The 12,845-nt window shown below is 44.4% G+C and overlaps 1 protein-coding gene across 2 annotated transcripts in view; it reads right to left on the bottom strand.

Annotated features, from left to right (window-relative positions):
• ADAMTSL3 (ADAMTS like 3) overlaps positions 1 to 12,845 on the bottom strand; it is a 2,197,206-nt gene that overhangs the window by 1,010,183 nt on the left and 1,174,178 nt on the right. For both annotated transcript variants that reach the window (XM_069222572.1, XM_069222573.1), the window contains exon 7: positions 12,245 to 12,371. In XM_069222572.1, coding sequence (XP_069078673.1) covers positions 12,245 to 12,371 — 127 coding nt within the window. The remainder of the gene's footprint in view (positions 1 to 12,244; positions 12,372 to 12,845) is intronic.

Genomic DNA, 12,845 nt, shown 5'->3' with positions numbered 1-12,845 from the left:
GCTTGCCTGGCGAAGAAAGTGTTGACACATGGCCTCACTTGAGAATAAGGAATCTACGCTATTCTTGATTTTCCAACACACGCTCACCTGTGCAGCTTTATTTTTGACACATACCAGGTACTTTGTGCTAAAACAACGCATCCATTGATTTCTATGGATCAAGGAGGCACTCTGCTGCACTTGAGACATTACCATTAAATCAGGATTTAGGTTAGTGCAAATAAAAATACTACACAATGCATGCTACCCTAGAGCCAGAACTTTTCACATGGGGCAGGCAAAGGATAATAGGTGTCTGCAGGGTTGTGGCTGGAGTAGGACGTTGCTGCATACCCTGTGGGACTGCCACAGGATAAAGCCATTTTGATTGAAGGTGGGTTGGTGCCTCTTGGCGGTCACAGGGGAACAGGTGGGCTTAAACCAGAAATTGGCTGCACTTGGGATATGGGGTAATCAGATTTTGCCTAAGTACAAATTTCTGTTTTGTCGCCGCTCCTATGGTTGCCAGGAGAGATACTGCTGGAGAGGGGGGAGAAGTAAGCCATCTTCTGTGTTAAAGTAGAGGATGGGAGTGGACTAATGCATGAAGGCTGAGCGCACAGTCTACAAGGTCGAGGGCTGTCTCCAGGAATTCTATAAAGTGTGGAGTGAATGGAGGGAATACAGGTACTTGGATTGATCCAGGGCTTGTCATTGCATCTGCTTACTCTGAATTCTCATATTTACTTAAATCTGTTAGGTATGTAATGCCAGGGTTGGATTGTTTTTCTGAGTTCTTGTTTTATGTACAAACACAATGAAAAGAGCAAAAAAGATAATGTCTGTACAGTTTCCAACAACTAAGGTCCTTTTGCCTCCATCATATATGAAACATGGATGAAGGGAGCTTGCAAGTGTGTGTAGACATGGGTGTGTGTGAATGTGGAATCCTTTGGGCTCCAAGTCTGCATGCACTGATAAGATGGGGGCTGATATTGTGTAAGTCTGATCCAATGTTCATCTTGAACCTGGGAGCCTACATTTACACAATTGTTTGTCCTAGAATTTGTTCTCATTGCCAGAGAGAAACTATCCCCCTCCTTCCAAGATCTGCATTCCATAGGAATGTGGTGTCTTTTCTGATGATAATACTAATTTAACCAGAACCAGCTCAAACCAGTCCAGTAGGGGCTGTAGTTATTTCATGACATGGGCATACGCAATCACACTGCAATCATGCATCTACTATTGAAGAAACCCCACAGAATTTGAAAGATGCAGTGAGCTTGATTGGCCAGATCAGATCCCATGAGAAGGATAAGTAATAGGATCTATCCTCAGGACTTAGTTCATCTTTTTCTTATCAACCAAGGATGAAGTGCAAACAATTTCAGATAGGAAGAGCTGAGATCCAAGGGTGGAACTCCTGCTGACTGACATTCTCTAGATCTGGACTGGTAGTAAGTTCAGGAACACTAGGAAGTGATGTTTTTAAAAAGATGTGAGGAGCAGAGAACCTATCTGCCTGTGCGAGTTGCTGGACCAACACAAGAAATCTCAGAGTCAGCTGAGGGGGAAGCAAGAACCACAGCACAAACTGATTGCATTCTAGTAAAAACTCTTCCCTTCAAGGCAACAACAACAGTGAGGTTGCTTTGTCTATGAACCTCTCTGTACTGTAGGGAGACGTTATTTGTTCCCTCTACTTCCCAAGGTGTTAAGATTCCTTACACTTCGTGCCATAGTCTTGTGGAACTCCACTGAGGATTGTGGCATGTATTTTTGCTTAACCGTTCATCTGTTATTTTGGATGAGGCACCTTGTCAAAAAGATGGCTTACAATTGCTGTATAGTTGCCAACACAGTGTATCAGTAAAACCAAATGTAAACTGAAAATGCAAAACAAATACTCTTAAAATAAAAGATGATCCTTTTTCAAATCATTTTGCAACAGACTCAACCCTAATCTGTACAGCTTCTGACAATGGAGTAATTTAGGTTAAAGGATAATTTGACAAAGACCAGTGTTTTAGCCCCTTTGAAAAAGAAGTTAGACCCAGATGTAGAGGAACAAACTAAATATTCCTCCGCTTGAGTGCAGTAGAGTGAACAAGGTTAAGCCTCTTGCTTATGGTTCACTGCATATCCCCTGTAATCAATAGAATTACTAAGTTGAGAGCAAAGATTTCTTATACAAGAAGCAAAAAGGCCAATGTTGCTTGCATCATTTCCCATCCAGGACCAAAGTCTTGTATATCAATGCGTGGGAAATAGTTCCTGATTTATGCAAAGGGACAGTGTGACATTCATTCTTAAGTCAATGCTTTTGCTTTCTGCTGTGTACAGTAATGTGAACAGGAGACATGATTTTTTAAAATATTAAGTAGGAATAGTGCCAAGGAGAGTAAAGTGCTAATGATAGTGATTGGTCATGGCGATTACAGAGATATGCTGCTGTACAATGTTCACATTCAGATTAGCAAAACAAAACCAGCTCTACACTGGATTGGTATATAAAGTTGGCAACATGAGGAGAAGCAGGTTGATCTGAACGGGAACCCTCCCATGCAAAACTGAAGTTTGCTTATCTGCAGAAAATTATGGATGGACACTCACAATGGGAGGGATTTTCCACCAGCTGGTTCCACTCCATGTCACAGTTCTGGTTTCAGCAAATAGGACAGAACCATCTGTGTTGCTGTACGACCACTTTCATCAGACAGAATGTACCACTTCTTTAACAATTTGGACTTTTGGTGCCATGATATAATATATGGGGTAAAGAAGCCTCTCCCGTACAATAAAAGGATACTGCAATTCAGTGACAACATAGAGGAATGAGGTCTCACCACTAGAAGTGGGAGGAACTCGAGGAGTTTCATTGGGCGGAATTCCATGGAGTTACATGAAGACTGTGTGAGATTCTGCGAATGGGCAGAATAGGGCACGTCCCACTGCTCGTGCTGATTTTCAGCACCGGGATCTCGTTCTGTGCTGAAAAATCTGTGGGAATGACAGCACATGGTGTGCCAGAAGGCATTGGCTGCTTGAGTTGATTTTGCTGCCACTCGAGAAGATTTTCTACTTGAGCTGCATCTTTCTCACTAAGTATGGTCGTGGCCACCCACGACCGTTCACAGTGAGAAAATATGTGAAGGTGCCCCCCCTTGCCAAAAATCTCGATACGAGATGCCAATTATAGCTCACACTCTGCAACTTACCATTGATGGGCTGTGCACAAGAAGAAACTCTGCCAAGTGGTGGTTGGCCGAATTTGGCAAGATCTCCCCCTTTTTGTATAATGCAGATGGTATTTTAGTTCTTAAAAGGGTTGAATGACGGAACTACGCATTCCCTTTCAACGCACCTTGTTACCACATGTACATTACAAAGGGAATGCCATTACTATGCATATCCTTCACCAAGCAAGCCTTTACAATGAATTATGTTGTAAAAGAAAGTGTTTTAAAGGCATATGCATGGTGAAGGTCCCAGTGTGACAACCCCTCCCCAGTCATTCTAAAAAATACCCCTCCCTCACCCTGCACCCTAAATTAGTACATCTCTATGCCCCACCTTGAGCCCTAAAATCATCTCCCAGCCCTGGCCCTAAGCCCGAAAACCACCCCAACCCGAAAACCTAAACTCCTACCCTCCACCCCACACCCAGATAGATCACTAAACTGATGGTGCCTCCCACCCCAAGCCCGAAAACTGTGCCCTCCACCCTAAAACCTAACCCTCACCCCCTCCCTAAAACAGTAGCTCCCCAGGCCCAATCCCCCTTACCGCAATCTAAGCCTGAAAATTGCCCTGTCCTAAAACCTAACCTCGCACACCCTTCACTCCTCCCTAAAACAATACCCACCGAGCCCCGCAGACATATCACTAAACAGATGGTGCCTACCACACTGCGCCCAAAACCTGTCCTCCCACCCTAAAACCTAACCCCCGCCCCCTGCCCCCTCTCTAAAACAGTGCCCACCCCCTGCGGACATATCACTAAGCTGATGGTGCCCCCTGCCCCAAGCCCAAAAACCATCCCCCCCACGCTAAAACCTACACCCACTCCCTCCCTAATTCAGTGTTCCCCCACCCCAGGCCAAATCCCCCTTACCTCACTCTAAGCCTGAAAACTGCCCTCCAAGTTCCTAAAACCTAGCCCCCACCCCTCCCTAAAACAGTAGCCCCCGAAAACTACCCCACCACCCCTTCCCTCTCCCTAAAACAGTAGCCACCAGCCCCAAACATTTGTCCACATTACCTCACTCCTAAGGCACGGTGCAGCTCATTCTGAGGAAACAGAAGGATCTTTCTAACAACGCCGATAGTCTTTACCAGCATTACAACACATAGCCCTTACCATGCATACAATTACAAGATAATTTGTTGTAATGGCATTCGTGGTAAAGGCTATTCGTGGTAATGATGCATGTGCTGTAACGCATGCGTGGTAAAGGCTAGTCGAGGAAACAGCCGTGTTGTAATGGCTGTTTCCCCCTTAAAAAGACATGGTCACACCATGACCCTTCCCACAAGCCATTTAAATCATTGGTGACTTGCTCTTTGATTTTCATTTCAGACATGACAAGAAATAGTAGAATCTCTACCGTGAAAAAATATTACAATCTGTATAATGTAAATCAGATTAAAAATGTTATAGCTTCACATGTGGCAGGTTGTGGCAGAGATTTTGTCTTTACGGGAATGGCATACAAGAAGACAAAAATAAACATGCAGCCGTAAATATCTCTTGTCTACTGATCACTTTTCTGTTTTATAAAAACAGATCAGAAGATCAGAACAGAAGGACAAAAAGACAGTTTCTCTTTTCCTTGTTTAAAATGCAGAGGTAATGATGCTCTGTGATCTTTTCCACTTTGGCTGGCGGCTCTGGCAGCAGACATTGTGACATCAGAAGCCAACTGCAATACATTACAGCTGAGCAGCTAAATCATTTTGGGCCTGATTTAGATCTTGGCAAAATTACCACCAATCCATGGCAGCAGCGGACCCGAAAAGACCACCAAGTCAACAGTGTTCCATCAGTTGTACTTAGATCTATTGCATCTGAGCCGAAGACCATCACACTGGTGTCCTCTTCCTAGCCGTCAGGCTGGCAGGTTCCCGACAAATCCATTTAGATGTTACAATCCTGCAGGCGGTGTACTGGCGGAGGATTGCTGATGGAGGGAGAGCGCCGCTATACCCAATGGACATCGGACAATGGAAGTGGTCCTGGAATAGAGTTAAGTCACACACACACACAAACATACACACACACACACACACACACACCCACGCACATTCACACCGTACTTTAGCCATATGTTTCTCCCTGCCCTACACAACACACTACATACACAAATTTCCATTGCCATTCCACCACAACACAACACTAAACTGCCGGAAACACACATTGCATACATCCATGACACAACACACAGACATTGTTGACACTGCACACATGCACAGCATAACCACAACAATCAACACAACTACACCATCATCTACACAAACACAATCACACACAAGCACAACTATGAACATCACAACAACAACAGCTACATGACAATATTCACCTGAATGTTATACAGCAATGCAACGTACACAACAACATCAAACCCACATGCAAGTAGCACACATACAGACACAAGCACATCACCGACTTGAAAAGTGGAGAATATTACATTCACAGCATTTAGAGAGTTATTCCTGATCAACCCATGCCTTGCATTATTGAGCCGGGACCATTGAGCTGCATCTATGGAAATGTTACTGCTATGTGATCAGGTCAGTGAAATCTTTTACTTCTGCCTCAACCATTCAATTACATCGCACATACACAAACTGATTCACATGCACAACTCATAGCACAAATCACAGGTACAGGTCCCCTTGCAACGTGAACACATGGACATCATCGAAGGATGTGAATCTAATGTCACTGTGGTGCCAGCATTCATTTGGCAATTAATACTAACACCACAATGACAGTTGTGTATGTGTGTGATATGAGTCATGTACCAGCTTGTCCCTATCCATGTCCCACACAAATTTGTTCCCAATATCTGCATGTCACTGTAATTCAAAGAATGACTGTGACTTATATATGACTGTAGTGGTCCCGAGCCTATATGCAGTGATCACAAAATGTACACAGCCAATGAGTGTTACCTACCTGTCAGTACAGTGATGGGTGATTTTCTCCTTGGTCCAGTGGCAGCAGCAACAAAATGCGTTGGCCAGTCATGTCCAGTTGAAAATGGAAGTAGAAAGGTAGGCTTGTACCTCATTACCCCCCCATCCGACAACTCAGGTGTGGAGGTATGTTAGACCTGACAGTCTTAGGGTGGTCACCCCTAACATTTTGCCTGCCTCCCTCCACTTTGTAGATACAGTTTTTGCTGGTTTTAAGACTCTGTACACTTTACCACTGCTAACCAGTGCTAAAGTGCATATGCTCCCTCCCTTTAAACATGGTAACATTGGATCATATCCAATTGGATTATTTAATTTACTTATAAGTCCCTAGTAAAGTGCACTATGTGTGCCCAGGGCCTGTAGAATAAATGCTACTAGTGGGCCTGCAGCACTGATTGTGCCACCCACTTACGTAGCTCCTTGACCGTGTCTCAGGCCTGCCATTGCAAGGCCTGTGTGTGCAGTTTCACTGCCAATTCGACTTGGCATTTAAAAGTACTTGCCAAGCCTAAAACTCCCCCTTTTCAACATATAAGTCACCCCTAAGGTGTGCCCTAGGTAACCCATAGGGCAGGGTGTGGTGTAGGCAAATGGCAGGACATGTACCTGTGTTGTTTACATGTCCTGGTAGTGTAAAACTCTTAAATTGTTTTTTACACTGCTGTAAGGCCTGCTCCCTTCATAGGCTAACATTGGGGCTGCCCTCATATATTGTTTGAGTGGTAGCTGCTGATCTGAAAGGAGTAGGAAGGTCATATTTAGTATGGCCAGAATGGTAATACAAAATCCTGCTGACTGGTAAGGTTGGATTTAATATTACTATTTTTGAAATGCCACTATAAGAAAGTGAGCATTCCTCTGCATTTAGATCCTTCTGTGCCTTACAATCCACATCTAGCTGGGTTTACTTGACAGCTCCCATGTGCATTCACTCAGACACACCCCAAACACAGGATACTCAGCCTCACTAGCATACATCTGCATTTTGAATGGGTCTTCCTGGGCTGGGATGGTGGAGGGCCTGACACTTGCATGTCAAAGGACAGTAGTCTGCCCTCACACAAAGGACTGCCACACCCCCTACTGGGACCCTGGCAGACAGGATTGAACTGAAAGGGGACCTTGTGCACTTCTAAGCCACTCTTTGAAGTCTCCACCACTTCAAAGGCACATTTGGGTATTTAAACAGGGCCTCTGGCCCTACCAACGCAGGCACTTCCTAGAGAAGAGAACCTGAACCAGAACCTGCATCCTGTCAAGAAGAACTGCCTGGCTGCCCAAAGGGCTCACCTGTCTGCTTTCTGTGAAGGACTGCTGCCTTGCTGTTGCCCTGCTGCCTTGCTGCTCTCTGACTGTGGCAAAGAAGTGCTCTCCAAGGGCTTGGATAGAGTTTGCCTCCTGTTCTCTGAAGTCTCAGAACCAAAAATACTTCATCTCTACAAGAAGGACTCCTTGTGCGGCAAAAATCGATGCACAGCCTGCCAGAAACGACGCACAGCCTGCACCGCAGTGAAAAATTCACTGCAAGCCTAACCGGAACAATGCAACGAGAAGATTGATGCAGCGCCAGCATATCAACCGGAAATTCGACACACGGCCCACTGGATCGACGCACAGCCGAGCCGGAACGACGCAGCCTGACTTCCAGAGAGGAATCGATGCAGCACCTGCCGTGCAGTAGAAATTTCCATGCAATGCCCACAGGATCGACGCAGCCCCTGTGACTTCATCCTGTCAGTGCCAGAAATTCATGCAACATCCCTGGGGCGTCCGAAAACCCCGCAACCCGAAAAGGATCCACGACCGGGTGCCGGAAATCGACGCACAGCTGTCCCTGCGTGAAAACTAAACAACGCATCGACCGTGTGCGGCCAGAAAAATCGACACACAACCCCTTTGTTTCCACACATCTCCTCCTCTGCAGTTCTTTGCGGAGATTTTGCACACAAACCAGGTACTTTGTGCTTGAAAGAGACATTTGTTGCTTTTTTAAAGACTAAAGACCCTTTATATCACTTTTACATTGATATCTTGACATATACCTATTGCATTTTAATCGTTTTGAACTGCATCTTATCAGATTAATATTATAGATTTTTCTAAACACTGTGTGGTGTATTTTTGTGGGGCTATACGATGTTATTGCACGATTTATTGCTCAAATACTTTACACATTTCCTTCTAGGTTAAGCCTGACTGCTCAGTGCCAAGCTACCAGAGGGTGGGCACAGGATAATTTGAATTGTGTGTGACTTACCCTGACTAGGGTGAGGGTCCTTGCTTGGACAGGGGGTAACCTGACTGCCAACCAAAGACCCCATTTCTAAAACGGTCGGACCGCCACCGTTGACTTGTCGGTAAGGCACAGCCAAATCAGCTTGGCCATAGAGGTGGCTGGAGTCCCGCTGTCAGCCCCAATTCTGAAGGACCCCGTCGAGGCAGCTGGAGATTCTTGGCAGAGTCAGCTGGACTCGAGCGCTCTTTCACCTATGGTCTCGCCAACATCTAAATATGGTGGGAGGACCGTCAAGCAGGCAGACTGGTTTTCCAGCAGAAAACCGGCAGCGGGACCGTTACCGCCAAGATCTAAATCAGGTCCCTTTTTATTACAGGTTACTACAGTTGTCAAATCTTGCCTACAATAAGAAAATTAAATATGAGCTTTTATGCATGTATTATATATAAATTACAGATGATGTAAAATCAAGAATGGTACATCTTGAAGATTAAGGACTTATTTAGAGGTTTAGCAGAGTATGATTTCCACTGAAAAGTGGACAATGTTACATCCACAGTATTTAGAGAGTCATTCCTGATCAACCCATGCCGTGCATTTTCTGGCCAGGACCATTGAGCTCCATCTATTGAACTGTTACTGCTATGCGATCTGGTCTCTGAAATTTATGACAGACTGCTGATAGACGGACATTAGAATGTACAGCTATTTGTACTGTGCATAGAGGAAAACAGCATATCAGTCCCAATTGTTGCTATGTTATACTGCGTCAATGGGTGTTTACAAAACAACCTTAGCACTTTGTTCAGACGTCAGTCTGTGTTTGTGGCTCCTAAAATTGAAATTGAGATTTAGTGACTGGCATTTGGAGATGATGCAACTGTCCACTGGACTAGTGTCTACTCCTAGCGATGCTGGCATTCACAACGCACATTGTGGAAGCTGCCCCTTTTTTACAGTTTCTACTTTGCGAATATCTTACCACCCCCTTTTGGGAGTTGGTAACAAATCAATGATTTGTGATCACAGTTGCAAATGAAAAGCATTGATACATTGCATATCAAATTTCAAAAGAGAGGAGGACACCCATTACATGCCTTGTTTCCTTTGCAATTTGCTATAGGTCATAAAGTGAACTTTGCAATTCGAAATACATTTCCAACTCAGTCTGCTGTCTGAACATTCAGGCTTGCTTTTTTCCAGTTGCAAAGCCTGTTTTGGGGGGAAAATGTTTGGTACATCAGGCTCCAGGTTTGGAAATGTGAGCACCCTTTATTTTATTTTAAATTATGGTCAGAGCTAAGTGCAAAGCAGCTGCAGCCATCATCAAAGAAAAGGCACACCAGAGACTTAGTACAATGCCCCCATAATGAGAAGTAGTCTCACGTTTCGTTAACATGTGTTTAAGGTGAGTTGTGAAACTCACTGCTTTGCTCCCAGAAAGTGTAGTTTACACTCTATTGCTAAATGTTAGATTACAGGAAATACATCGTAGCGTAGAATAGAATCTGTGTACTCATCTCCCGGGCCTGCTCTATGTCATCACATACCAAAGAAGGCCTTGCAGTGATCTGTGTGAACTCCTCAAGTATAACATGCTTCATTAAATTACACTGAGGTTTCCGCCGAATATGTGATGCCATGTGAGGCCTAGCACGAGCATAAATGGCAGGCTGGTCACCAAAGTAAACACTGCCACAGCCTTTAAAGGGCAATCACAGAAGCGAGCCTAGAAATACATGATGTAGTACAATTAGAATGATAGCAATGAAACTGCTGCAATTTTCAAGGAAGTGAAATCATCTTTCAGCAATGTTCATGAAACATCGTACGGAATGTAGAACATTCTGGCTTGCTGAATTTTTCAACTAACTAATCGCTCGCTCTCTGTCTTATCATTTTGTGGAGGTTTAAACTCAAAAATATTTCTGCCTTTTTTTGCAGTTTTATGTAACGGGACCTCGGCCCGAAGGTATTGGAACGCTTCACATGGTTACCAGTTACAGTCCACAAGGTACATTCCTATATATTTTTGTAGGCAGGGGGGATTTAGGGGCATATTTAAACGTTTTGCTGCAAAACTGCACTAACACAGTTTTGAATCAAAAAGTTTTGCACCAGCTTGCACCATTTCTGTGCACCAGCCGGGCACCATATTTATGGAATGGTGCAAGCCAGTGCAAAGGGTAGGCTAGAGTAAAAAAAAAATTACGTTAGTCGGGTGGGGCTGGCGTTATGGAAAAAGGGGCTTCTGCGCCAAAAAATTACATTAGGCAGGTTAGAGTAAACAAAAATGACTCTCACCTGCCTAGAGTCATTTTCTGACGCAAAATCATCCATACAACATGACTCTTGTCTTAGAAAAGACAGGAGTCATGCCCACCACCCCAATGGCCAGCACAGGGGACCAGGGTCCCCAGGGCATGGCCATTGCACCCAGTGTCATGTATGGGCGCCCATTTCAGGGCCCCCAATGGCACTTTAAAAAAATGAATAAAATACTTACCTGTACTTACCTATACTTACTTGGAATGGGGTCCCCTTCCTCCGCTGTCCCTCTGGTGTGGGTTGGGGTGTCCCTGTGGCCTGGGGAGGGTACCTGTGGGCTTATTCAATGGTGTTCCACCATGGAAATAGGCCCACAGGTCCCCTATCGCATGCCCTGACCGAGGCATTAAAAAATGTTGCAAAGCAAGCTTTGCACCATTTCTTGACCCCCGTGCGTGATTTTTGCAAAGGAGGATAAATGAGGTTCTAGGGCCTTAGGGTCATTTTTTGCCCAGGACCACCTATCTTGCATCTCATTGACGCAAGGTAGATTTCCGGAGGCAAAAAATGACTTTAACTACAATATTTTGGCGCTAGACATAACTAGCGCCAAAATATAAATATGGAGTTAAGTTTGCGCCGGATTTGTGTAAAAAAAAAATGACACAAATCTGCGCAAACAGAGTATAAATATGCCCCCTAGTGATTTGCCCAGAATACCAGAATGTTGAGCCGATGCCTCTTGAGCGGGATCCCCCAGTTCTAAAGTAGGTAGCTCTGGCTGTTATGCCTCATCCTCGCCCCTTGAAGGCTTAAACATTTTGTAGAACCCCAGATGCCCGGTTCATTCCATTTCATCCTGACCCAGTACTACTATGTTAAAGCAGAAAACAATTGAGAGATTTCCCATCTGCCTCATTATTGGCCGTCTCCACTACTGATCTCTTTGTACCATACGGTGCTCTCTATGCGTGAAGGATCTGAATGCAGGCTGGAAGGGTGTCCACTAGCTCTCTTCATGAACAGCCTAAAGCATGTGATTCCATAGTATTGCAATATCGGAGGTTACCCTCAACCTCTCCTTGAAACCTAGTGAGAAGGGTTGTCATCCTGACTGCAGCACTTAACTCAGACTTACTCATTGGCAAACTCCAGCGAGTCGGTGTACGTTTCAACAGGCATGATAGAATGGGCATCCATAAAAACCTGCAAATTCTGACGCTCTGAGCCAGAGCTTGCTTTTTAGGATCACAATTTGTTGCCCACATACATAACAGAGAGGTGCACAAAAGGTTTACTGTATGGAACGTTTTAAAATCTATTCCTATGTCTAAGTTCTAGTCCCTCCCTTTTCTGTTTATTTTCGCAGTACATAATGATATTTGAGCGATATCATGCCCAGAACTCATTTCCTACACAGACTGAGCCTTCAAAAAGGCTGCACTCACATCACATCACCGCAGAACAGACATCAAGTATATTATGATGGCACGCCCCTGGATTACAACTCAAAACATAATTGCACAAATTGTTAGAGAGGATTCATGAAACACTTACTTTTTTCTGAAGAAACATGTGACTTGGTCTGTCCCCTCACCAGCCGGCACGTCGAGCCATCTCCTGCACAGACTCCACAGTTGTCTTCCTTGGCATTGCTCCCAAGCTGTCGATCACAGCCGACTGCCTGCCAACATCAACACCACAGTCAGAAGGGGCGCAATGCCATAGTGCACATGCTCAGGTTTCAGGAATTTTATTTATTTTGCTATCCGTTTGATTTTATGAGCTGGCCTCATTCTGTCAAAGCACATCTTGCGTTTCAATTGAAAGGAGAAAGATCTCAAAACACGGTGTCATTTCTTTCCCTTTGACGAAGGCGCATAATTATTCAGAATGTGATGTCATTTGAAAGTGAAGCGCAGTAAAGCACTGCCTCGCCACAAGTTTCCGTTTTCTTTCTTAAATATGTATCATGTTGAACATTCCCAACTAGGGTTATGTGTCCCGTGGGAATAGAGCCATTTTTGAATCTTTTATCTTTCTTTGATCTCAGCTGCCAAAACCTTCAACAATTTTCGAAACTGAATACAGAAAACGCAGTCCAAGCTAGTTAAGTAATGACATTTGGTAAAGTGAATTGCTCTATGTAGAGATTAAG

The sequence above is a fragment of the Pleurodeles waltl genome, chromosome 3_1 (genome assembly GCF_031143425.1).
Source record: "Pleurodeles waltl isolate 20211129_DDA chromosome 3_1, aPleWal1.hap1.20221129, whole genome shotgun sequence".
NCBI lineage: Eukaryota > Metazoa > Chordata > Amphibia > Caudata > Salamandridae > Pleurodeles > Pleurodeles waltl.
This window is presented reverse-complemented; position numbering and strand designations above follow the sequence as displayed.